Below are 27,799 nucleotides of genomic sequence, written 5' to 3'. Positions count from 1 at the left end.
TCGCTGACAGATGGATGCATGTCTTTATTTAGTTCGTTCATTCCAGGTTCATCCCGAATCTTCACATCTCACCCTCCCACCATGAAAACAGGTCCCATGTAACAACAGGAGGCCAAAAGCAACAGGCTTGCCCACAGTCTCCATCACCCCCCACCCCACGGAACACTGTGGGGACAATGGCACCTTACTTGAAAGCCACAAGTTTCAAACACTTTTAGGGGCACAACTCTCTTCAAACTGGAAACCATGAGCCACTAAATAAAACAGGCTGTCAGGGAGTTTCAAACTGGGCAACATTTGGGGTACGTCCCTGGAGCCCCAAGCTCCCTCAGAGCAGGTGAAAATTCCTGCTTCAGAGTCCTTCTCTCTATCCAATCACTTGAAACGTTCCATAGAAAGAAGAAAGAAAAAAAACTCCCTTCTTCTTGAAATGTGCACACCAAGATTTCACACGACCAACACTTCCACCTGTTGAAATAAACAGTCCACAAAATTAAGGCATTTGAGGGCAATTAGAGGGAAATAAAGCATTTATTAAAGTTACAATAGCATATCAAAAATGTCCATTATGCTTTTGAAGGCTCTTAACTAGGCACAAGGGCAGAAACAGTCATGATCCCGGCCACTGCAGGCAAACACGTGTTGATTACCAAAGCAGAAAGGGAGACAGAGGGCTGGTGGCGAGCATTCTCTTCAGCAGGTCCCCAGGCACCAGGCCCCCTCCAAGTCATGCCTCACATGCCCAACAGCAAAGAGAAGCAGTGAGAGCTGTGCAGACACCGCAAGGCAGGGCAGGGCACTGCCGGCTAAATTACAGCAGCAACTGTATGCACGAAACAGCTTCTTCATAAACACCATTCTCAAACCGGATTTATGCACATTCATACGCTACCTAGTATATCTAAGAGATCTTGAAATCAAAGCAACATAAAAAAGAGAGACCCGCCTGCATTCCAGGCACTGAGCAATGACATGTCAAGGCAACAGAGGTCCCTCTCCTGCCCCCATTCACTTCTCCATCCCACTGTCTGCTGAGAATTTACAGTATTTATTCCACACATCACTGTGTACTTCAAAATCCGCACATTCCTCTCCGTGGGATTGTCCGTGGGATTCTCCTGGAATGTGAATCCCACCACCGTGCATCATGTACGCATCTAAACTACTTCATTCCACACTGAGAGACTCGGGTTTGGAGCGGGAGGAGGGAAGTGAGGCGTAAATGAGAAAGGAGGTCATGTGGCCCAAACAGATACTTCCAGGAGTCCAATGCCAGCTGGCAGGGATCCAGACCTGCTTGCCGAGTACAGACAGCCAGGTGAGGAGGCAGAAGCTGTAGCCCCAGAGCCAGAAGACCCACACTAGTGTCATCACCAACATACAGGGAGCCACAGGCTCCCAGAGTCCAGGTCAAGGGGCAGTCCTCACCGAGAAGGCACACCAGCTTCCGGTGAGCGTGTCCCATGGATCCAGGGGTGGCTAGAGGCCCATCACCATGGGTGTTTGCACTTCCTAAAACTGCACACAGCGATCTCCAAACTCGTTCTTCGTCGGCGGCAGTGGAAATGCTGCAGTGCTGTCCGCCAGTGTACAGGCTGTTCAAGGACCCAAGAGGAATTTCTCACCAATACGTAAACATGCACCACAGCTAGACTGCGGTTCCCTGACTTTGGGATTTCAGAGACAGGCGAACTGAAGAAGAAATTCTGGGGCTGACAAACAGCAACCAACATTTTGTTTTGCAACCAAGAGCATTTCAAAAAGCAAAAATATTGCCCTCTACTTTTACCTTCATTACATAAAAGGACATTTTATCATCCAAATAAGGAAGAAAATAACCTCAAAACAAAAAACAATCCTTTAAGTTGAACAAATGTGACTTCATCAATTATTTACCATGTTGTTCTCATACACCTCACCTGCATAGAGCGCTCTGTCCCCTGTGCTATGCTGTGGGCCACAAGGACTCTGGCCCATTGGGGCCCACAGTCCAGCCCGGATCTCCCAGGTCACAGGCTCACCCAGCCCTGTCATCACCTCAAATGTGTTTCCACTAAGAAGAGGGACAAATCACCAGGACAGCGGTTTACATGCACATGGGGACTGCTTGCGTAACACACTGCTTCCCATGTGACCCCATAAAACCCTGCCGGAAAGGCAGAGCAGGAAGCCTTGTCCCTGTCTAAAGTGGAGCCGCCTCTGTTAACAGGGACTTGGCCAAGGCCACACGGATGCCAGCGAAGCAAGGCCAAGCGTCTCTCAGACAGACTCTCCCTTAGCTCAGTTCTGTGCCTGCTGTATCTTCCTCTCTTTCTCTCAAGAGCTTTTCATTTGAAAAATCAATTCATGGAAAAAGGAAAAAGAAAACTTACTTAAAACAATTGTTCCTTCTCTTTAAAATTACCTGTTTAACAAGTACATTTTAACTAAGTTTTCAAATGCCAAAAGAAAACACAAAAAAACAAGCATTGTGGCCTTAAACACTTTTCGGGAACAAGGCAGAATATAAATAAATAAATAAATATATAAATAACGCGAGTGATACAAAGAGTCACAGAATGTGGGTGATATTGATGGGTTCATCTAAAACCCCTCACCCGGGACTCCAAAGCTGAATTCTCAGAGGTATCAACGTTGTCCCCACTCCACCACGGCCCGGCCCAGCCCAGCCCATCGGTTGACAGTAGCCAAGGTCCAGGGCCCAGGACTCTGTTCCACGGCCAGCAGCTGCCCTGGCAGTGGTGACAGTCAGATGCTCCTGGGATGCAACCTGGGGCAACCTTCAGGCTCCTTTCCCCTGGTCCATCGAGCCCCTCTCCTGGGGAGGACTCTGGCCAGCCAGGCAGCAGCCTCACTGAGATGGGACTTGGGTGCCCCAGGGCTTAGGAAGGTGATTTCCTAAAGTGTTTAGGTGGAAAGTGCTACTCTTTCCTATTCTGTACCCTGTCCTTGCCAACAGAAGAAAAAGGGAGCTTTAGTGAAGGGACTGTCACTAAAACCAGGAGGAATGACCTTAGCTACCCACCCTGTTTTCAGATTCATATTTGGCAGCTTTGAAACAAGACACCGAACCTCCAATTGTTTGGATTCTGAAAAAATTGGCAAAGGCCGCCTGGAACAAAGAGGAAGTTGAACGTGTCCTCTGCAAATGAAAAGCTGAGACCCTAGACACCTGCAGGCCAGCCAGGCCAGGCCACAGGCCAGGGAAGGGCTGCGAGAGGCCCCCTCCTCCAGCTCATTCTCTCCCCAGACACATCATTCCCTGGCCGGGTCTGAGTGAGGTTCCTCTGCAAGGATTCAGTCCATTCCTCCTAGAGAGACCAGGGGCAGTGACCTCGTCCCTCCGAAACAGACACTGGGCTGTGCAAAGGAGCGTGACACCCACGCTACCACACCTGGGTCCTTGCCTCTGTGCAGCCGGAAGGTCACACCAGCGCACTCATGCATGGGACTCCCACGAGGCAGCATTCCCAGGTGCCACTTCCCAAAAGTTCCAAGAACTGAGCCACCTCCTGCACCGGGCAGGGCTGGGGAGGCCTCATCCTTAACAGGCCCCTGCAGGAAGCACTCAGTAGAGCAGACAGAGCATGTCATGTGTCTACAACACGGCTCACCTCGAGAAAAGTCACCCTCCTCTCCTGCACTGAGCCCAAAGGGTGGCAGGAACAAGACACTCGAGGTGGGAGGAGCTAAATACTAAGCCAGTAAAAAGCCAGAGTGCAGGGAGCTAACAAGCCTCCCTGAAAGCCCCTATCAGCCCACCAGGGTGATGAGCCACTGCCTACGCCCTCCAGTGACAAGGCCCAGTCCACTGTGGTGGCTCCAACTTCCATATCATCATCCTTAACTCCCTACAGCTTCTGCCCTGGCCACAGCCCAATTTCTGTCCGAGTCCCACTTTGGGAGCCACAGAGAACATGGCCACTCCCTCTCCCAGGCTGAAGCCCCCGCAGCACCTGGCCCCAGCTGTCCTGGCCCTCCCCCGCCACTCACCTGCGGATCCGCTCCTATCTGGGGAAGACCCTCCTGGCTTCAGCAGGACCCAATCCCAAGCTCCCCTCAGGAACAGCACGCAGCCCACATTTACACAACCATCGCAGCTTCTAACAGTGTCACCGCAGCTGAGGAAACACCTCCATTTACCCCTCTGAATCCCCTGAGGACTGTTCTTCCCTTCCGAACTGCATCTGCACACGCACGGGTCAGCGGGGGCGACCCACAGAGCCCATTCGTGACACAGGGGGTCGGGGTCTAGAATTCTATCCTCAGGCTGTAGAATGCAGTAATGGCCAGACACTGCCTGCCTGCGAAAAGACGCAGCGATGCTACTAAGTAAATAAAACAATATCGTTGTTCAATTTTTACAAATTGGAATTCTCTTATTACAGAAAATCTAAACACAGATTTGAAATCTGCTCCTTCCTAAATATATCTGAAGTCCAGAATCACCACGGATCCACACAATGGTCCTCATGGGCTTCAAATGATGAAATGTGATTCACTGGAAACAGCAGCAACCTGGGAGGGCTCTGAGGCTGCAGCCACCAGCCTACCTGCCAGTGACCCTCACACCTGGCTGTGCAGCCCTGGGTGAGGGGAAGCCCCACCCACACAGCCAAAGCTATCAGCAATGATAACCCAGGCCATCTCTCTCCGGGGAAAGCCTTCTGACCTCAGTGCTATCCCCTTGCATGGATTCTAGCAGCAGCTACCAAGACAAAAGAGCAATCAACCAACCGCCAGATGTTTTGTCCACTGGACAGCATGCACCTGGAGGCTCAGAACCACCCAGAGGACTTGCTGCATTTTTCACTTTCTGGTATGTGTGGGGGATAGAAGACAGCGCCTCGGGCATTTCCTCGCCTGTTAGAACTGGCAGTGAATGCTGTTGGAACGGTCCTTGGTCCCAAGGAAGGCAGTCATTTCCTGGGGAGTTTGGGGTGGGCCTCCTAAAATCAATCACTGGAAGCTCCCTAAGGTGAAGTGGCAGAAAAATCATGACACCTGATGAGAGGCACAGAAGGTATCGGAACAGGTGCTATGCAGCCAGGAAACCACCCCTGAAAGAAGACAATCGCTATGAGACCTCCACCACAAAGACAGAATACTGAAGCGGCAAGGAAGGGGCGTGTATGACAAGAGCACGTGTTACCCCAGGAGTGGAGAAAAAAAAACAGCAAGTTCATGTCTGCATTTCTGTCCTCTATTTTGCTTACAAAACTCCCTTTTCATTGAGATACTAGAAGGCTTTAATCGAACAATCAAATTGAGAAGTAGAAAAATAAAGAGAAGCACAGTTCCAGAAGTGCTAGGAGTCCTCCCTACAGGGAAATTCGTAGGCCTCCAACCTCAGTCCCTACATGTACACATTCCATGGCCCGTTACATTAATATGCAACTGAAAATCCAGAAAAGAGAATTTGGGAAAAACAATAATAACTTTTGTATGAGCCTCTCAGCTGACAATGACCCAAGGACTGTTCGGCGGCCCAGGCACCTGAGGAGCAATGACAGTCCACGACGACATCTTCAGTAGCAACAGCCATCAGGATACCACCAGCAGCACAGCACTCAGGGCTCGGTGTCCACCTTCTCTGCAGATCACCTTCTCCCTTGCTGGAATCAACTGCAGCACTCGAAGTCTACTCATGAAGTAGAAACTTCTTTATGGGGTCTGGCAGAGGCAGCGAAGGAATCAGATGAAGCCGGTTTTTGCCAAGAGCTCTTCTCACAGCCACACGGCACAGACACAGCAAGGTTCTGGGAACACCTGGAGGCCGTGGGACGAAAGAGAGGGATAAAGGAAGGTTCATTCTATCCTAGCTCTAGAGAGCAAAGGCAGCCTGGACTGGCAGCCAGAAGTGCAGAAATGCTCACTACCAACTTCAAAATGCTCAGCGAAACACAAAGTGATGGCTTTTCCTGATGGATGAGGAGAGCAGGCCCCAGGGAGGAAGGTCTCATTATCTGCTCCTTCTGTTGGTGGAAGGAGCCAAACCTTTCCAGCCTCATTAACTCGGGGCATCTGCTCCCTGGGTCACAACTCGACCATGTTGAATGCACTAGAGAAAGAAATCAGAGTGGACCACTGAAGGCCCCAGCAGGTGCAGGCTGCTGACACCCAGCCTCTGTCAGCCTCTTCCCTTAGTCAATCCCTGAGGCTCCACCAGAGCCTGGGGAACACAGGCCGAGCAGTGCTTGAGGGGCACAGGCTGACGACTTTGCCCCCAATGAAAAGAGCGCAGCCAAGTTCTGTCTCAATTAGCGAGGAAGCTGAGGAGTGGAATGGTCATAAATGCAAGCTGCTTTTTCTATCAGTATAGTTCCCAGCTGACCACTCATTAACTATTTGCAGGAAGGCTACACAGGAGCATGCTTTAATGAACTGGTTTAGGGAAATCCAGTAACAAAAACACAGTGAATCTCAAGTCCTTTGAGAGGCACAGAGAAGGAAGAGGTTATCAACTTGGATGTCTCAAGACCCAGACTGGGAGCGGCGGGAGGGGCTGACACGCGGGCAGGAGGTCAAAGACGACACATGAGGTCAATGTCTGAATCCCAGAGACCCTCGGACAACAAGACCTAACTACGGATCGATTCCAATCTCTCGTGTGATTAATGCATTAATCGCTAACAAAATCTTTGTTCATAAATAAGCAGACTAGGAACTTCATTGTAACAAAACTTAGGCTTATCACACAGTCCTAAGTAGCAAAACTTCAGTGGAATTGAAAGGAGAGTGATGAACCCTAGAAAGCCCCGCTTGCAATTTGTTTTAAGGGCTCACTTAAAAACCAGCATAAAAGAAGTCACTGTCTATAAGAATCTGGGGCCACAAATCAGAGCAAAAGGATAAAGAGAATATAATTTTAGACTAGGGCAGTGGCTCATGCCTGTAATCCCAGCACTCTGGGAGGCTGAGGTAGGCAGATTACTTGAGCCCAGGAGTTCAACACAAGCCTGGGCAACACAGCAAAACATCATCTCTACGAAAAATACAAATACTAGCTGGGCATGGTGTGCACCTACAGTCCCACCTACTTGGGAGGCTGAGGTGGGAGGATCGCGTGAGCCCAGGAGGCCATGGTTACATGATTGTGATCGCGCCACTGTACTCCAGCCTGGGTGACAGAGCAAGACCCTGTCTCAAAAAAAAAAAGAGCGAGAGAGAGCAGCATAATTCGAGGAGTTCTGACAATACACATGTACTTTTAGAGATTCCCTGATGCCAGTTCTTGGTATTCAGGAATTTAAAAAGAGAAGATCAATCTGAACAACCATCTGGAAAACTGCGAGTGCTAACTGAAGATTCTGGCCAAGTGCTCAGTTGGAGGTTTTTGTTTTTTGTTTATTGCTACATCTTGATTCATTCAATCAACCCAGCCCACAAGTCAGAGCTGAACTCAAGCCACTTACTTCTGGCCTCTTTAAAGACCTGCAAGGCCTCAGGGTCCACCTTTCTTCTTCCTCTCGACTCTGGGCCCAACGATTCCCACTTCACTAGATTCAGGTTGGCTCCAAACTCCACCAGCAGGCTCACGAAGGCTGCCTCACAGCCGTGACGCAGAACAGCATCCATGACGCACCCAGGGGAGCCCCTGTAGAATCCCTGTGTGTTGACAGGACCATTGCAGTTGAAGTCGGGGTTCGCTCCTGCCAGGAGGAGCAGTCGGAAGCACTGGAGGTTGTGGTAGGCTGCGCTGATGTACAAGGGGCAGACCACCAAGGAAGTGAGCCGCCGGGAGAATCGGGGCTGGACATCAGGAGTCAGGTGGTGGTTGACGTCAACATCAGCCCCGTATCTGCAGGGAAGAAAGGGAAAGTCAGACCGTGCAGGGGACTGACCACAGCCCACAGATCCCACAGATCCCACAGCCACCCTGAGCAGAAGGCCTTGATTCAGTGACACCAGCTGCTACAGGAGACTCCACAGATCAGATAGCTTCATTACATCCTGCAAGGTAAGGTAGCAGGAAAGAACTTGGGATCCCCAGACATACAAAAATTCCTAAGGGAAGTCCTTCAAACCTTTAAAGGTCCAATAATCCCAAGGCTATTTAAACTATTTCAGAGCAAAGAAAAAGAAGAGAAACTTACAAATTCATGTGATGAAATTGGCACAACAACCCCAAAACCGGACAATGGCCAAAGCATAAGAAAAACTCCCAGCTAATTTCATTTATGAGTGTCAACTTTTAAATCTTCAATAAAATTTTAGCCGAAAAGAATCCTTAAGTATATTAAGAAAGAAACATACCATGATCTCATGGGAGTTATCCCAAGAATGCACATGTAGCTCCAATATTAGAAACTGTATTAATATAATCCATTGTAAAATGAGGCTGAGGGGAAAATCTTCTGATTATCTCTGCAGATGCAGAAAAAAAAAAAGAAGAAGAAGGTGGGCATATGACAAAACTCAAGAGCTATGCATGTTTAAAAATTCTCAATAAAACAGAAAGCGATGGCTTTTCTTTAACATGATAAAACATACTCCCTCAGGCCAGAAGTCAGCACCTCATGTAACAGGGAAAGGTTTGAAGCACTCTGGCTAAAGCTGGAGCAAGACAGTATCCTGCTTTCCAGCCTCCTATGGAACACTGGTGTTAAAGGTACCCAGTGCAATCAGGCAAGAGAAAGAAATTAAATGCATAAAACTGGAAAATAAGAGGTAAAAATTTCCTATTTTCAGAAGATACCATGTGTCTGAAAAGCCCTAAATAATATGAAAAACAATTAACAAGCAATGAGAGAAATGACTGAAGTAGCAGGTTGTCAAACCAACAGCCTTCATATAAAAAGTAGAAGGGAAAATTCCATTTATGATAGCAAAATAAATTTTACAATGACATATCTAAGCATAAACTTAACAATCAATGTCCAAAATCTGCATAAGGAAAATGATAGACTACTACTTAAAGTCAACAAAAGCAGACCTAAGAGAACGGAAAGACGTAGCACAGCACTGATTCAGACTCAACATTAAGAAGATAATTCTCCCTAAATTTATTTTACAAATGAAAATGTCATTACTAGAACTAAGTAAGTTGATTACAAATGTAAAAAATAAAAGTAGCATCCCTGAAGCTACATTAGTTGATTTATAAAGTTCATCTGTAAGATCAAAGAAGATGAAAAAGTCAAGCAATAAGGGGGCAAGGGGTGGGCGGTAGCCACACCGTAAGTGAAGTTTATTATAAAGGCTAAAAATAAAACTGTGGTATTGGTATGTGTTGCGGGAAGTCAGGGACCCCGAACGGAGAGACCAGCTGAAGCTGCAGCAGAAGAACATAAATGGTGAAGATTTCATGGACATTTATGAGTTCCCCAAATTAATACTTTTATAATTTCTTACGCCTGTCTTTACTGCAATCTCTGAACATAAATTGTGAAGATTTCATGGACACCTATCACTTCCCCAATCAATACCCTTGTGATCTCCTATGCCTGTCTTTACTTTAATCTCTTAATCCCGTCATCTTCTGAGGAGGATGAATGTCGCCTCAGGACCCTGTGATGATTGCGTTAACTGTACCAATTGTTTGTAAAGCAGGTGTGCTTGAACAATATGAAATCTGGGCACCTTGAAAAAAGGAACAGGATAACAGCAATGTTCAGGGAATGAGGGAGATGGCCTTGGACTCTGACTGCCTGTGAGCCGGAGGGAACAGAGCCATATTTCTCTTCTTTCAGAAGCAAATAGGAGAAATATCACTGAATTATTTTTCTCAGCAAGGAACATCCCTGAGAAAGAGAATGCGCCCTGAGGGTAGGTCTATGAACAGCCCCCTTTTACGGTTGAAGCCGAAGGGATGAAATAAGTCCCGGTCTCCTGCAGCGCTCCCAGGCTTATGAGGAGGAGGAAATTCCCACCTAATAAATTTTGGTCAGACAGGTTGTCTGCTCTGAAACCCCGTCTCATGATAAGATGTTATCAATGACAATGCGTGCCGAAACTTCATTAGCAATTTTAATTTCGCCCCATCCTGTGGTCTTGTGATCTCGCCCTGCCTTCATTTGCTTTGTGATATTTTATTACCTTGTGAAGTATGTGATCTCTGTGACCCACACCCCATTCATGCACTCCCTCCCCTTTTGAAAATCGCTAATAAAAACTTGCTGGTTTTACGGCTCGGGGAGCATCAAACGGAACCTACCGACATGTGATGTCTCCCCCAGACACCCAGCTTTAAAATTTCTTTCTCGTTCTCTTTCCCTTTACTTCTCAAACCAGTCGAGATGCTTAGGGAATAGAAAAGAACCCACGTTAACCATCAGGGGCAGGCTCCCCTGATAAGCATGTGAACAAAATGGCAGAATGATGAAACTTTAAGAAAATCTCAAAGCGGGCCAAATTGCATATAGAAATTTGATATATGATAAAGGCAGCATCTCAAATGAGGGAGAGTGTAGATGTTTTACTGTTTTTTGGGGTAACTGGACATCCATATGGAAAAAGGTAAAAATATATCCATTCACCATAGCATATACCAGAATAAATTCCAAACTGACCATAACTTAAAATGTAAAATATGAAACCATGTAAAAACTAGAAAAAAAACTCCAAGTAAAATTTGCGTAATTCTGACACAAAATCCACAAAGAAAATGCTTTTAACATGAAAATTTTTAAAAGAAAAACTCTTGCATAGCATAAGAATGACAAAACAACATAAGCAAAAGTAAACCAAGCAATGAAAAACTGGGGAAAAACGTTACAAAGGGGTTAATACCCTTAACATATAAAGAGCTTCTAAAAGAAAAAGATCAATAGCCCTATAGAAAAATTAAGAGAGATGGGGTTGGGCATGGTGGCTCACACCTGTAATCCCAGCACTTTGGGAGGCCAAGGCGGGCGGATCATCTGAGGTCAGGAGTTCAAGACCAGCCTGGCCAACATGACGAAACCCCATCTCTACTAAAAATACAAAAATTAGCCAGGTGTGGGTGTGCCTGTAATCCCAGCCAGTTAGGAGGCTGAGGCAGGAGAATTGCTTCAACCCGGGAGGCAGAGATTGCAGTGAGTTGAGATGGTGCCACTGCACTCCAGCCTGGGCCACAGAGCAAGACTTCGTCTCAAAAATAAATAAATAAAAATAAAGATAAAAAAAAGTTAAAGAGATGGACAGCTACAAATGGCTCCTAGCCACATAAAAAGACGTTCAGCCTCACTAGGAACAGAAATGCAAACTAAAACTATTCTGAGATATCACTTCTCACCTATCAGATTGGGAAAAATCCAAAAATTTATTGACCAGGCTTTTAGGAAACAGGAAATCTCATTCATTGTTTGAGCAATGGAAAATGAACTTTCCTCTCGTTGGGGGGGGGGGGGAATCTGTCAATCACTAGTAAAATTACATATGCATTTACCCTTTGACCCATCAATCACACTTCTTGGGATCTACTTCCAAAATACATCTGCAAAACTATGAAAAGATGTATGCACAAGGCAATTCATTAAAGCACTATCCATAACAGCCGGACACAGTGCACCATCCATGTGTCCACTAACGGGACTGGCTGAATGAACCTGCAGCTCATCTGCACTATGCAGCCCTGTACAGCTCTGAAAAGGAGGAGGGTCGCTGTACACTGCTCCGGAACGGCCTCCGAGCATAGGAAGAGGGAAAGGAAGCAGCACAGTGAAAGTGTACAGTCCACTACTGTTTCTATGGGGGAGGAGGTTACAGTGTGCTTATGGTAAACCATGGAACTTTTTAAATGCCTATCTACTAGGGAGGGAGAGAACAGGACCAAGGAGGCAAGGATACAAGCTAGATTTCCAAAAATTTATACCATGGCCAAGCGTGGTAGCTCATGCCTGTAATCCCAACGCTTTGGGAGGCCAAGGTAGACAGATCACTTGAGGCCAGGAGTTCGAGACCAGCTTGGTCAACATGGCAAAACCCAGCCTCTACTAAAAATACAAAAAAGAAAAAAGAAAAAGAGCTGAGTGTCATACATACACCTGTAGTCCCAGCTACTTGGGAGGCTAAGGCACGAGAATCACTTGGACCCAGGAGGCAGAGGCTGCAAGGAGCCAAGATTGTGCCACTGCACTACAGCCTGGGAAACAGAGCGAGACTGTCTCAAAAAAAAATTATAACTTGTTTTACAATTTGTCTTTGGAACCACGTAAATTTTTTATGTTGTAAAGCAAAATTAAGTAAAAAGTAATCCTTAAAAACTGAAAGCAGTAGGATGTGGTGGCTCATGTCTGTAATCCCAGCACTTTGGGAGGCCAAAGCAGGCAGATCACTAGAGATCAGGAGTTCGAGACCAGCCTGACCAACATGGCAAAACCCTGTCTCTACTAAAAATACAAAAATCAGCTGAGCGTGGTGGCGGGCACCTGTAATCTCAGCTACTCAGGAGGCTGAAGCAGGAGAATCACTTGAACCTGGGGGGTAAAGGTTGCAGTAAGCCGAGATTGTGCCACTTCTCTAGCCTGGGTGACAGAGCAAGACTCTGTCTCAAAAAAAAAAAAAAAAAACTGAAAGCAAAAAGAAACACATGAACTCAATCAGGTATCCAGCTGGTGCCATGATGTGCTGCCCCCTAGGACATCTTTCTTTTCAGGCACACTAAACATCCAGACTCCCATGATTAGCACAGACCACTCCCAGCATCAGGTTCACCTGGAAGGCCCCAGGCCAGGATGCACAGCTTGCCGGCAGGGCAGCGTCACACAGCTCTTCACATGGGCGTGCACACAGCCATGAGTGAGGTAACCCCTAGGCTGCCCCTCCTGATCCCCACTGACAGCCCGATGGGAGGAAACGAAATTCACATAGGGCAGGTGCAGGAGCCATCTGACGTAGAAGCCTCACTCTCCACCAAAGCCAATCTCTAAATGACTCCATTTACTTTACTTGCCCTTGTCACTGTACTCAGAGATGACCAAATATGTGGCTCTCTATCAGACATTTAGGGTTCTTCCAGGCCAAGTGCAAACTCCCATTTTTACCCTAAACAGGGATCAGTCAATGAGGGGGCCCTGGCTCAGAGTCAGAGTCCTGACAAGGTAAGAAGGCCACCTGGCATGAGAGGTGAGAGTCCAAACAGGTCAGGAGCCATGCATGGGAAGGGGCAGCAAAACGAGGCTGGCTGGTGCCACACAGGGGACAACACGGACAACAAAGGCAGTATGTGGAGGGATGTGGAGGGCAGGGGAACCGGGTTTCTCACTGGTGAAAGGACAATAATAGATGCGGAAAGGAAGAAAACTAGGATGAATCCTGTGGTGTGAGCCTGGATTTAAGGTAGCCAGGTGAACTCCCATCAATGTATAATAAAGATATATAAACAGAAATGTGGAATGTACATACAACCTTAGCTTGGTCCAATAGGAGGGCGTGAAAACAGTGATACCCCAAAAGCAACAGGCACTTCTAGTGTCCAAAGGCAGGTTTCCGCACACCATTCTTCACTAAAAGAAACCAGGACTTCTTGGAGAAATAACTTATTCCAGGACTGAGGCAGTCCAAACTGAGTTGACAAGATGAGCCAAGAACATCTTGTTACAGGAGAAAGCAAGGAGCTGCTCATAGAATGAGTAAAGACATGTCAAAAGGACAGAGATGGCTTGAAGCAGCTGTCAGTAGCCAAACTGAGACAATATGAGTATCAAAATAAGTAATAATAATAACGAATTATAACTCATTGGACAAATCAGAAACTATGAATCTACACTAACAAATAAATAAATGAACAAATTAAAAATCTGAGATGAACAGGACATATACATGGTTGTAAAGCGCCCCTCCACAAAATACTACTCACAGAGGAAAAGGAATAGCTTTACGCTAGCGAAACACGGCAGGCACCACCTTAATCAAATAACGGAAGTGAGTATCGGCAGTAATGGGCACACGGAGATCATATGCAGCCTGATAGGATGGGAACGTGAATCTCACTTCGAGATTCCTGACCAAAACGCACCACGTGACTCTAATCTGAATCAACGTTAGAGTCGGCACCTGTTTTCTTGAGCTTTCATCAGCCCACACGGTCCCGCAATGTCTCACAAGATTTGTCACCACCGAAGTATATCATTTGTAATAGGAAAGGGCAATATGTGGGGAGCAGCGATGACAGGGCCAGAACACACAGGGTGCAGGGAGGACAGAACAGCGTCACCTTCCGTGCTGCAATCACAGCGCTCGCCAACAGGTAAGGCCAGCAACCACACTTTCTAACCGTCTCAGCACCACCCTCAGTGTCCAGAGAAACGTTCCCCTGGAACCAAAACCGCTGCTTTCAGGCAGCACAGGCCTGAGGACAACGAGCACATGGACCAACACACTCACACGACAATGAACTTCCCCTACCAACACAAACACCACCCACTCGCCAAGACATTCTAGGAGTGACAGGGGAAGCATTCTAAAGCACACAGAGCCAATGAGAAATTGATACTTTACTTCATACACGCAACCAATTAAGCAAAGGAAAACTAGATCTCAAGCAGTGATGGTGTTTTCCTCCTTATTCTTAGGGAAAATCTTCCAAAACGTTTGTAGTTTTGGGCAATATGACAATCTGGTACTAGCTGAGCTATGGGAAAGATAGCCCTTCATCCACTCATAAAAATATCCTGGATGAGATCCAGTTAATTTTAATCCTGAATATTTTCCAAATTCCTCTATTGCTTTTAATATCACTGGCAAGGAACCACTGGAAGAACTCAATAAATCAATATAACTTTTGCACATACAGAAATACCACTCTGTACCTTTTTTCTAAAATATGAGCAATACATATCAAGGGAATTTACAAATAACACAATGGAGGTGACTTACGGAGGGACAGAAAATTACAACAGTGAAAGACGAGAGCCCTGAGGGGGAACTGGCACAGGGAAGGCAGAAGCTAAGTTATTTCCAGATAACATCACTGTTGAGTAACTTAACCACATCACTCTACTTTCCAAAAGTCAATTATCTTGGAATTTAGAACATAGAAAACTTTTTAATAGAATAATACATGTTCTTGGTACCACCTTGTAAAAGTAATGTCCTGTGCTCCGGTGAGGGAGTAAGATGTCTCGTTAACATTTTCGCAAGAAGGGCATCTGGGGCCTTCCAGCGGTGGCTCACGCCTGGAATCCCAGCACTTTGGGAGGCCGAGGTGGGGGGATCACGAGGTCAGGAGATCGAGACCATCCTGGCTAACATGGTGAAACCCCGTCTCTACTAAAACTACAAAAAAGTAGCCGGGCGTGGTGGCAGGTGCCTGTAGTCCCAGCTACTGGGGAGACAGAGGCAGGAGAATGGCGTGAACCCAGGAGGCGGAGCTTGCAGTGAGCCAAGATTGTGCCACTGCACTCCAGCCTGGGCAACAGAGCAAAACTCCATCTCAAAAAAAAAAAAAAAAAAAAAAAAGAAGGGCATCTGTGTATGTACTTCTCAGGTAGCCTGCAGGTAACTCAAAGCAGTTGTGCATCATGAATTGACTGAAATATCCAAAGGGATTTCTGGACCCAACATGGAATTTCACTGATTGATCCTACTCAAAAACATTTCCAAATTAATAGCTTGCATTCTCCAAGGTGCAAAGACATGGGACTGAGGTAACTTAGATAATCAGGTTAGAAATCCTTAAAAAGAGGGAAAAAGCCTCACAGCTTTATCATCCTCTAACATAACAACCTTACCACTCTCATTTCTTTATCCTCCCAAAAGCCAATTGTGTAGCTATTTAATTCATGAAACCCTTCAACAGGAAAAACACATTCTCAGTACCTAATTTAAAGACCATGTTCTGTGCAGGGTAAAGGGAATCCCAGGTCCCTGCTCATCAGAGCCACCCTGGCTGCAGCGTATAACAACAGAACCCTTACCTAATCCTTCTCAGTATGGAAAAATTTCCCTGAGAACCAGCTACCTAAACTGCACCCTGTCCAAACACAAAGCAATTTGGTCTCCAGAGTAAGACAGGGAAAAAAAGCATCTTTGCTGGAAAGAAGTCACTAGAAACATGAAAAATAAAAACAATCTGGTTCAAACAGAAAAAAAAAAAAAAAGGTAACCATTAGTATGATTAAAATAAGACTGTAGGCCAGGTGCGGTGGCTCACGCCTGTAATCCCAGCACTTTGGAAGGCCGAGGCGGGTGGATCACGAGGTCAGAAGATCGAGACCATCCTGGCTAACACAGTGAAACCCCATCTCTACCAAAAATACAAAAACTAGCCGGCCATGGTGGCGGGCACCTGTAGTCCCAGCTACTCAGGAGGCTGAGGCAGGAGAACTGCTTGAACCCGGGAGGCAGAGGTATGCAGTGAGCCAAGATCGGGCCACTGCATTCCAGACTGGGCAAAAGAGCAAGACTGTCTCAAAAAAATAAAATAAAATAAGACTGTAAACCTAATACAATGGAAGGGGAAAGCAAAAAAAAATATATATATATATGAAGAAAAGATATCAAATGGAAATAGTTACAAAACAGAAAGATAACAGAAACAAACCCTAACATCAGCTATAGCAATAATGTGAACTGTATTAAAAAACAAAACTTGGCCGGGTGCAGTGGCTCACGCCTGTAATCCCACCACTTTGGGAGGCCGAGGCGGGCTGATCACGAGGTCAGGAGATAGAGACCATCCTGGCTAACACAATGAAACCCCATCTCTACTAGAAATACAAAAAAAAAAATTAGCCGGGCATGGTGGCGGGCGCCTGTAGTCCCAGCTACTGGGAAGGCTGAGGAAGGAGAATGGCGTGAACCCAGGATGCGGAGCTTGCCATGAGCTGAGATCACGCCACTGCACTCCAGCCTGGGCAGCAGAGCGAGACTCTGTCTCAACAACAACAACAAAAAACTCCTAGACAAATAGTTCCACACAAGCACAAATAGAACTTCTGAAACTCCCTAGGATTAAAACTAAATATTACATAACACCATGTAAATGGGCCTTAAATAAAATTAATAGTACTTTTGTTTCGATAGAGCATAATACCTAAGCAGGAACTTTTATGAGCTCAATTAGCATCAAAATTTTCAAAGCAAAACCTATTCAAAGTACAAGGGGAAAAAATGGCAAAATCACAAATGTGATGAGAGACTAACAGGCTTCTTTAAATTTCTGGCAGATCCAATGACAAAAATGTTTAAAAAAAAAAAAAAAAGAGAGCGAGCAAGCTAACCTAACAAAGTGTAATATGTAAATAAAACACCCATGGTCATGTACCTGTTTCAAGCATTCACAACAATGTAGTGTGACATTAAAAAATAATAATGTCAGCACTGTGCTGCATAGCTGTAGTGTCAGCTACTAAGGAGGCTAAGGCAGGAGGATCACTTGAGCCTAGGAGTTTGAGGCTGCAGTGAGCTATGATCACCCCACAGCACTCAAGCCTAGGCAACAAAGTAAGACCCCATCTCAAAAACTAAACAATAATAATAATAATCTTTTTAATTCAAAGAATCCCCCAAATGAAAACTATCTTAGCATAATACAATAAAAAGTGTTATTAAAACCTTATCTTCCATAACTCTAAGAACAAAGAGGAAATCAACTTCAATTAGAGCTATTTAAATAATAAGGAAAAAGCTCAGACAGGATGGTCAAAACGATAGTAAAAGGTAAAACGTTGCAAGTTTGCATTCTTAATCAAGAAAAAATGAATAAGCAATCAACTCAAAAGGGAAAAAAAATTAGAAAAAGATAAAAGTGACATAAAGGAACAGGTAAGCAGAAAGACAAAGAGAACTGATAAAGTCAAGAGGCAGCTCTTCAGAAGACCAGCAAAACAGGCCAGTCATCTAAAGAGCCGAATTCTAAAGACAGAAAAACTGCAAACACAGAGAAGAAAAATGAAGCGGCTGCAGGAGCCAGGCAAGCTCCGCAGTACTGACCTGATAAGGGCCTTCAGGATGTCGGCCCGGCCCACGCGAGAGGCATGGTAGACGGGGGTGCTGCGATGGTGCCGGCTTCCGTTGGGGTCCGCGCCAGCTTCAAGAAGGATCTGGGTACTCTCTAGGTGCCCGTTCACCACAGCCACATACAGGGCCGTCTGTCCTTTTACGTCCACCAGATCCACCTCGGCCCCCTTCCGGATGAGGAAGTCCACACAGTTCCCATGGCCTGCAGTGGCCGCGATTCGCAACGGTGTGCAGGGGAGCCAGCCACAGCACCAGACAGACTTCTCATTGATGCGGCTGCAGGAGGAACACAAGGGGGCTCATGAGAGGCAGCCGCAGGACAGGGACGGGCTGCACTGCCCCCCTCACCCTGGCAGCATGGACACGGTCCCCCTCTGGTTAATAACACCTCCACCTGGGCTCTGCCTTCTGAAACGCTCTCACACATTTCCCCTATGGGACCTGGGCATGGCAGGGCAGGCATTACGAGCCCCATTCCAGGGACAGGAAACTCAAGGCACCAGCAGAATGATCAGCACCAAAACTAAGATCTCTAGTTCTTTATTTCCCAACTGCCGTCCGAAGTGCCTTCCTCTACAAAGGTGGGAAGGGTCTGCCTGGGAGGCAGTGCCAAATGAACAGGAGTCTGGGTAAGAGCCCCTAGGCTGCTCTTCCCCAGTTACCATCTGTGAAGGCTTGAGGCTGGGCCTCTCTCTGGGCCTCAGCATCCTCACCAGGACTAGCTGACTATGTAGGCCCCCAAACTCTAACACTGCACAAATCATGGCCTGAAGGAATCACTAAGGTGGCACGGGGGCTACACCCCTGGCCAAGAGCAGCAGAGGAACCTGTCCACACTCAGCTCTCGGCAGATGTCACAATCAGACTGCAAATGCCTGCCCCACCCACCGACCCAGCAAGGCAGCGACCGCAACGGGTTCACAGCGAGCTCCCAGTCTCACTGAGAACAAAGCTCAGGGGCCCAGAGCACCAAACCAGGGCCCAGGAACATGCAGCGGAAGCAGCTCCCAAGCCAGCCCTCGGGGCTCCTCCACCAGCTGTGCGTAGGCTCTGACTGCCCAGGAAAGTTGAGGAACACTCCAGTAACTCATCAACGAAGAAAACAGCAATGGGAAAATGTAAAGAACCAGAGATGCCCTGAGCCTGAGTAAAAGGAGGAGAAACAGTGCTGGGAAATGCAATGTGGAAAGACTTGGACTGAGACCTCACCGAACTCTATTTCATTCTGTTACATCTGCAAGTTGAATTAAGGTTTCCTTTGGGCTTGAGTCATCCACTTTACATATCTGTGCGTAATCCATCTGTCTTCCTATGACAGTCCTTTCTGGAATTTTTCTTTTAAATACTGATATCTGTTCTGATTAAATACTGCTAAGACACTAGAAGGAAATGAAGAAATACATTCCTGTACTGTTAGAAATCCTTTTCTTGGGAACTATGCAAAGAAAAGTTGTGGCATTAGTCTCGGCACAAACATGCAGGCACTGCTTCTATCACTGCACTGGCATGTGGGTCCTGAAGGGAAAGTGGAAACACAACAACAGCATAGATAGTTCCTGGCTGCCGCTGAGTTTAAGCTGTAGCTGGGACTCCCGACCTTAGACCCGCAGAACAATCAGAGAACACTCCAGAGAGCAGGCAGACTCTGCTCTCCCAGGCAGCCTGAGCAGGGAGAGGGAGGGGCAGGCGTCACCTGCCGCGAAGGAAGGGCTGGAGACGTTTTGTGAGGACAGGCAGAGTTTGGCAAGGCCAGGGCAGGGGACCACTGATGAGGGGAACAGTAAGGAGAAGGCTGATGAGGTAAAGGGCCTAAGGCTGAGGCCCAGGTCCTGGGGACAAATGACTGAGGGCCTGAGAAGCTACAGGAAAGGGCACCAGGGAGGCTGGTGAAGCAGGGTGAACGCACAGAAGCGCCTGCAATCGAGAGCCACGAGAGACCCAAGATGGGGCAGGGCCACCACTGAAGAGGGAAACAGTGGTACCTTCAGGAGTGACATCAGGAGGCTGAGGCCCACAGAAGGCCAGAAGTTGCCGGAAGACACTAAAGTCAATGACAGAGCAGGACCCGAACTCAGGGCTCCCTGCCCACACTGTCTGGCTGTCTCTTACAACTCTGCCCATGCTGCCTGACTCTCCTTTATCCCTGTCCTCTAAAGCTGGAACACATCCCTCCCAACATCAGGGTGTGCATCTGCACAGGGACTATGGGGCTCAGGTTCGTGCAGATCTGCAGGGCCCAAGTACCCGGACCTGCCCCGGGGCAGGCCACTCACCTCCGGTAGCTCTCCTCTTGCAACAGGCTCCTGAGGGTCTGGAGGTCCCCGACGTAGGCTGCATCATGGAGCCTTGTGTCCTCACAGTGCTCCAGCGGGTGATCACAAAACTGCTCCCTCAGCCACTCCTTCAGATTACGACCTGCACTGAAGAGAGGGGCTCCTGTTAGCTCGGGGAGGCCCTGCCAAGATGAACCAAAAGCGGGTGCCATCTGCAGCAAGCCTTCCCTCTCCCAGCTACAGGGCACCTTCAAATGCTCAAGAAATAAATCACAAGCTGGGCATGGTGGCACGTCTATAATCCCAGCTACTCAGGAGGCTGAGGCAGGAGGATCACTTGAGGCCAGGAGTTCAAGACCAGCCTGGGCAACACTGCAAGACCCTGTCTGTAAAAACAAAATAAATAAATCACAGAAAATGGTAGAAACTTTCCCTTACTTAAACTAGCACACTCCTGACACCAACCCTGATAAAAATATTTTTAAAAGTTGATGGGGCCCAGGAACTATAACCCAAACCTACTGAAGAATAAAGAAGCAAGATCCTAAAGAAAATATCAGCAGATTGAATCAATATTGTGTCAAAGAATCTACTGATAAGCCAAACCTGAAGAATACAGATGCAAGATCCTAAAGAAAATATCAGCAGATTGAGCCAGGCAAGGTGGCTCATGCCTATAATGCTAGAACTTTGAGAGGCCAAGGCAGGCAGATCACCAGGTCAAAAGATCAAGACCATCCTGGCCAACGTGGTGAAACCCCGTCTCTACTAAAAATACAAAAAATTAGCTGGGCGTGGTGCCGCGCACCTGTAGTCCCAGCTACTCGGAAGGCTGAGGCAGGAGAATTGCTTGAACCCGGAGGCAGACGTTGCAGTGAGCCAAGATCGCACCACTGCACTCTAGAGCCTGGTGACAGAGCGAGTCTCCGTCTCAAAAAAAAAAAGAGAATATTAGAAGATTGAATCAATATTGTATCAAAGAATCTACTGAATAAGCCAAACCTACTGAAGAATACAGAAGCAAGATCCTAAATATCAGCAGACTGAATCAATATTGTATCAAAGAATCTAGCAAATATCTTAATATTGGGAAACTATGAAGGAGAACCATAGTCATCTCCTTCACTACAAAGAAGACATACGGCAAAATCCAAGGGCTGAGCAAATGCTGCTATCTGCTACACGGTGACTCCCTACCATGCTGCCCTGGGCAACGGCCACAGCAAGGCCTGCCTAAGAAACTCCTCAGACAGGTGCACTTGACCATAGAGAAATCCCACCTCAATAAAAACAAAGGTTAAAAATACATGTACATAAATACAAATCCAGCCCACTTAATGAAGACTATAAAACTCAAAGACAGCATAAAAGAACAGAATAAGCAGAAAAAAACAGCAAGTACTTGGATTAAAAGATTCAGTATTTAAGGAATTTTAAATAAAGTGTAACCCATTTCTTTGGTGTTTTGTTATCAGATGTCACAAAAAATATTCCAAAGTTTATTTGAATATATAAAGGAGAAGAACTTTTTTGGTGTAGTAAGTGTACAGAGAAAAGACCTACCCTACCAGGTAACAGAACGCTCACCAGAATAAAAAAGATAAATCAAACCATCAGCTGCCCAGAAAGACCTCAGTATAAACAACTTAATACCGGCAGCCTTCATTTCACTGCATTTCACTTTATCAAGCTTCACAGGTAATTGGTTTTTTTTACAAACTGAAGGTTTGTGGTAATCCTGTGCTGAGCAAGTCTTTTGGTGCCATTTGTCCAACAGGATGTGTCCATTTTGTATCTTCTGGGTCACAATCTAGTAATTCTTGCAATATTTCAAACTTTTTCATTATTATTTTATCTGTTTATGGTGACGAGTGATTTGTGATGTTACTATTGTTAATTGTTTTGGGGTGCCACAAACTGTGCCATATGAGACAATTAACTTAATCCATCAACGTGGTTTGTGTTCTGGCTGTTCCACCAACCAGCTGCTCCCTCTCTCCCCTCAGGCCTCCCTGTTCCCCAGACACAATATTGAAATTAGGCTAATTAATAACCCTACAACGGCTTCTGAGTGTTCAAGTTAAAGAAAAAGTCACACATCTCTCACTTCAAAATTAAAAGTTGGAAATGATTAATCTTAATGAGAAAGGCATGTGGAAAGCTGAAAACGGTTCAAAGACAGGTTTCTTGTGCCAAACAACCAAGTTGTGAATGCAAAGGAAAAAGAGCTTGAGGGAAATTAAAAGTGCTACCCCTGTGAAGACACAACTGATAAGAAAGCAAAACAGCCTTATTGCTGATATAGAGGAGGTCTGAGTGGTCTGGAGATACGATCAAACCAGCCACAACATTCCCTTAGACCAAAGCCTAATCCAGAGCAAGGCCCTAACTCTCTCCAATTCTATGAAGCCTAAGAGAACTGAGGAAGGTGCAGAAGCAAAGTCTGAAGGTAGCAGAGGTTGGTTCATGAGGTTTAAAAAAGCCATCTCCATCACACAAACGTTCAAAGTGAAGCAGCAAGTGCTGATGTGGATGCTTCAGCAAGTTATCCAGAAGACATGGCTAAGATAATTGATGAAGGTGGCTACTTGGTGTTTTTTCTGCTTATTCTGTTCTTTTGTGTTGTCTGAGTTTTACAGTCTTCATTAAACAACAGATTTTCAATGTAGAAGATGCCATCTAGGACTTCATAGCTAGAGAGGAGAAGTCAATGCCTAGCATCAAACCTTTAAAGGACAAGCTGACTCTTGTTAGGGGCTAATGCAGCTGGTGACTTTAAGTGGAAGTCAATGCTCATTCACCATTCCAAAACTCCTTCTGCCTGTGCACTATAAATGGATCAACAAAGCCCAGGTGGCAGCACATCTGTTCACAGCATGATTTAGTGAATATTTTCAGCCCACTGTTGAGACCTACTGCTCAGAAGATTCCTTTCAAAATAGTACTGCTCGCTGACAATACACCTAGTCACCCAAGAGCTCTCATGGAGATGTACAAGACTCATGCTATTTTCATGCCTGCGAACACAGCCATTCCGCAGCCAAAGGATCAAGGAGTCACTGTGACCTTCATGTGTTATCATCATTTAATACATTTTGTCAGGCTACTGCTGCCATAGATAGTGGTTCCTCGGATGGATCTGGGCAAAAATGAACTGAAAGCCTTCTGGAAAGGATTCACCAATCCAGATGTCATTTTTAGAACATTTGTGATTCATGGGAGGTCAAAATATCAACAGGAGTTTGAAAGAAGTTGATTCCAACCCGCATGGATGACTTTGAAAGGCTCAAGACTTCAGTGGAGGAAGTAACTGCAGATGTGGTGGAAATCACAAGAGAACCAGAATTACAGCCTAAAGATGTGACTGAACTGCTGCAATCTCATGATCAAACTTGAACGGATGAGCAAAGAAAGCAGTTTCCTGAGATGAAATCCACTCCTGGTAAAGATGCTACGAACACTGTCATAATGACAACAAAGGATTTAGAAAGCCACATACACTTCGTTGATAAAGCAGCAGCGGGGTTAGAGAAGACTGACTCCAATTTTGAAAGAAGTGCTACTGTGGGTAAAATGCCATCAAACAACATCTCATGCTACAAAGAAATTTCATGAAAGGAAGAGTCAGTCAATATGGCAAACTTCATTGTCATCTAAGAACTACCATAGCCCCCAGTAAGTCAGGAGCCATCAATACGGGAGCAACACCCTTCACCAGCAAAAAGATTGTGTCTCACTGAGAGCTCAGATGATGGTCAGCATTTTTCAGCAATATTTTTAAATTAAAATGTGTACATTTTCAGACATAATGGTATTATTGCACTTTTTTTGTTTTGTTTTTTTGAGATAGAGTCTCATTCTGTGGCCCAGGCTGGAGTGCAGCAGCAGATCTTGGGTCACTGCAAGCTCCGCCTCCCGGGTTCATGCCATTCTCCTGCCTCAGCCTCCTGAGTAGCTGGGACTACAGGCGCCCGCCACCACACCTGGGTAATTTTTTTTGTGTGTATTTTTAGTAGAGATGCAGTTTCACCGTGTTAGCCAGGATGGTCTCAATCTCCTGACCTTGTGATCCGCCCGCCTTGGCCTCACAAAGTGCTGGGATTACAGCGTGAGCCACCGTGCCCAGCCTATTACACTCTTAATAGACCACAGTATCATCATGTAAACATAACTTATATATGCACTGGGAAACCAAAAATTTCATGTGATTTGGTTTATTGCAGTGTTCACTTTATTACAGTGTTCTGGAACTGAACACACACACTATCTCTAAGGTATGTCTGAATGTGATAAACTGGCATCACAATCAGCAAGAATGGAAGAGTATTCAACAAATGGCATCTGTACAATTAGATACTTATTAGGAAAGAGTTATTCAACTCACATCATAACCCAAAATAAACCCCTGAAGATTTAAGAGTTTTGTAAAAATAGTTACACAGATTTATGTGTAAGTAAAGAGCAAAAACTCAGACTGCTTGGATTCAAGTCCCTGCTCTGCCTTGCTGTCCTAGTGTGAGACCAGACAGGCAGGTATAAAGCACCCCCTCCACAAGGGGGCTCTTTCCAGATGGTGACATTGTTTTTTCTATTAAAATTAAATCTCTTTTGAGTACTACTGTACATGAGACTCAACCACAGGTACAATGGAGGTGATGAGTAAGTGTCCGTACTCTCCAGGGTTTGACAGTCCATTGAGTTGCTCATGCTGATCCCACAACCAGACCAGCCGCAGATCAACAAGCAGGCACGAACAGCTCTTTAAGCTACCATCCCAATCTTCCTTCAGTAATTATCCTTCCCTGTAATTACTCCACAGTTGCAGTTACTATAGGGTGAAAAAGTTCAAAGTCGGAGTGGGAAAGATTCCGGTATAGGGCAACACCCAACAGGTAAATGGTGGCCACGGGACTTTTGCTGAGCCCTCTTCTGGGCCCCCTCTCCTGGCCTCTGTGCTATCCATTCCTGGCCCTGCTCAAAGTAGACTCAATCTTTCCCCAGCTCCAGATTCAAAAGCAGCTTCAAGTTTGTGTTTTGCTGATCAGCTACTCTAAGGACAACATAACTGCCCCAGGATAGCACTTAAGCTTCAACTGAAAATCGGTTGCCCCTCTACCCCAGCCCTGAAACACACTGAATAACGAAACAGCAGTGCATGAGGATATAAAAAGGAGCCCTCAGCCGAGTGTGGTGGCTGCCGCCTATAATCCCAGCACTTTGGGAGGCAGAGGCGGGCGGATCACCTGAGGTCTAGAGTTCGAGATCAGACTGGCCAACATGGTGAAAACCTGTCTCTACTAAAATACAAAAATTAGCCGGGCATGATGGCCAGCACCTGTAATCCCAGCTATTAGGGAGGCTGAGGCAGGAGAATCGCTTGAACCCGGGAGGCGGAGGCTGCAGTGAGCTGAGATCACGCCACTACACTCCAGCCTGGGCAACAAGAGCGAAACTCCATCTCAAAAAAAAGGAGCCCTGTGCAGCTGACAAAGCCCATGTTTCTTCCCCAGGACCCCTCTTTATACTGGGAAGTAGCTGTTAGTCCTCTTTTTCCCACGAACACCTATCATTCCGTCTTTCACTCTCACAAGAGATGACATCCTAGACCCTAAGGTCCTGGCTGTCTCTGAAGTCAAAGTCAATGCCAACCAAAGCCCAGGATGGTAGATGCTTTGTCTGGCTTGTTCTGGTCACTGCAGTATTCTCCGCTGGGTCTAGCCAACAGCGGGTCTTCAATACAAGTCTGTTAAATGATTGGAAGGAGGTGGGGAGGGAAGGATGGATGGAAAAGCCTATCTGCACCAGTCTCCAAGTCAATCTTTTGAGATTTTTAAGAAATTTATTGGTTTATTACTAAGAAGGAGAGGGACCCCTCCAAAGACAAATACAGACATGTAAAGAAAGCCCAGAGCACATGAAACTATTGGCGCGAATGGCAAGCTCAGAAATTCGGCAAGAAGGAACTCCCACCATACCACCGGGAAAGGGGAACCTGTCCTGACAGCTTCCTTCACATCTGCATGGTGGGGACACTTCAAGGTGGAGACTCTAAGTAGGACAGTTATTTCGGAAGGTGGGTGTGAGCCTTTCTGTCTGCCTCCTTTGCTGGTGGGCCAAAGGCCCCTGGACATGCTGTGTCACTGACGAGCTCGCTGGAGACGGCGTCCCCGTCGTCCCTGGTCTGTGCCTGTGGGAGGCAGGAAGGCTGCCCCGCTGTACCACCAGACACGCCGTGGGCGGCAGAATGGTGAAAAGGTGCCTGCCCTCCCTACGGCTACCCTCTGGCTGGCTTTCCTGATCCGTGCGCTCAGAGCTGGAAGGTGGCCCACTCCTACTTTTGCGGTTGGGTCATGTCAAATCCGTATCGGCTAACGGGAGGGAAGTTACGAGCAAGTTCCACCGGAAAGAATATCTAGCGCGAGGACGACACTCGAGACCGAGGAGCGGGCAGCGCGTCCGTGGTGGGGTCGCCCAGCACTGCGAGCCGCGCTTACCCTGACCCCCGGCCCGCGGGGCGCGGCTCCCTGGCTCCCCCGTGGACCCGGCCAGGACGGGACCAGGACGCAGGGCCTCGGCAGGTACGCCGGAGCCAGCCCTCCGCCATCCCCACAAGCCCCGCGGCCCAGCGGCCGCGCGCACGTTACCTGCGGAGCCCGGCCCTGCCCGCCCGTCTGGGCTGCCGCCCTCCGCCATGGGTGCTTCGGCCTCCGCGGCCGCCCCGGGCCCGCGCGCGCCCCGCGGGCAGGAAGGAGAGCGGCCCACGACCACTTCCGGCGCCGAGAGCGAGGGGGCCACGTCGGGGTCGCGTCTTCCGGCGGGCGCGCGCCGGCCTCACTAGTTTCCGGGGCCGCGCAGGGGCCGCGCCTCCGCTTCCGGCCTCGCTGCCGAGCCGGGTGCTGGCTGGTCTCGATGTCTGGCTAGGACTTCGCCAGTAACCGACTCTCAGGATGCCGGCCACGCTGTGGCTTCCCCGCATAAGAAGCCAAGGAGTCGAAAAGCGCGTTGCCTGGGGCAGCAGCCTGGGAATTTCGGTCGGGCGGGCACTCCCCACCCCACGGACGGGGCGTGGCTTCTCCAGATGTGGGCGGGGCCCCGAGGGCAGTGGCTGGCGGGACCCGGGCCTCGGCCGGCCGGGCTGGCTGGGTCCCCGCAGGTGGGCCCTAGCCACGAGCAGCCCCCGGGAGGGTGGATTCGGAGGCGCGGGGACTGGTGAGGGACCACTGTAGGGCTGAGCGTCACGGCGTGCTGTGGTTTTAGATGAATGCTCCCCCAAACCCTGTCTCAGGCCTTGGAGCCCACTGCGGAGAGTCAGGGTGTTTGCCCCAAGCTAGGGAGCCAGATCCACATCCTTCCAGCTGAGTCATCGGGGCAGGGTGACTCCTCTGAGCACCAGCTGCCTCCCTGTCAAATGGGGCTGATAATACCCACCTGGCAGGCTTTGTAAAGACACAAAATCCCGCAGAATGTGCCACAGGCTTCCTGGGGCAGAGAGAGCCTCAGTACACAGTGGGCATCAGTGTCACGGCTGCTAATGCTCACTATGGTATGGCTTTGCTGAGTGCAGCCAGGCCCGCCTCCAACCTCCCACCCCACCCCACCCTGTCCTAAATTGAGCCCATCTTCTCTGCCCAGCTAGGAAC

General features: G+C 47.5%; 1 protein-coding gene across 4 annotated transcripts; it reads right to left on the bottom strand.

Annotated features, from left to right (window-relative positions):
* Nucleotides 1-27,214, bottom strand: ASB1 (ankyrin repeat and SOCS box containing 1). 4 transcript variants are annotated; one of them, XR_002735046.2, is made up of 6 exons: nucleotides 26,804-27,214; nucleotides 20,160-20,306; nucleotides 17,860-18,162; nucleotides 7,416-7,801; nucleotides 1,429-5,769; nucleotides 1-468 (listed from the first exon to the last, which is right to left on the bottom strand). XR_002735046.2 is itself a non-coding variant. In XM_023228701.2 (5 exons), exons 1-5 carry the CDS (start codon nucleotides 27,133-27,135, stop codon nucleotides 5,642-5,644), a joined length of 1,296 nt encoding a protein of 431 aa, XP_023084469.1. In that variant the 5' UTR covers nucleotides 27,136-27,214; the 3' UTR covers nucleotides 1-5,641. The 4 variants fall into 4 exon arrangements, 2 of the variants coding, with proteins under 2 accessions (XP_023084469.1, XP_023084471.1); XR_002735047.2 differs by having other exon boundaries at nucleotides 5,497-5,769; XM_023228701.2 differs by having other exon boundaries at nucleotides 1-5,769.
* Nucleotides 27,215-27,799: the final 585 nt, after the last annotated feature.

The sequence above is a fragment of the Piliocolobus tephrosceles genome, chromosome 11 (assembly GCF_002776525.5).
Source record: "Piliocolobus tephrosceles isolate RC106 chromosome 11, ASM277652v3, whole genome shotgun sequence".
Taxonomy (NCBI): domain Eukaryota; kingdom Metazoa; phylum Chordata; class Mammalia; order Primates; family Cercopithecidae; genus Piliocolobus; species Piliocolobus tephrosceles.
The sequence above is the reverse complement of the archived record's forward strand: the minus strand, read 5'-3'. Positions and strand labels throughout refer to the sequence as shown.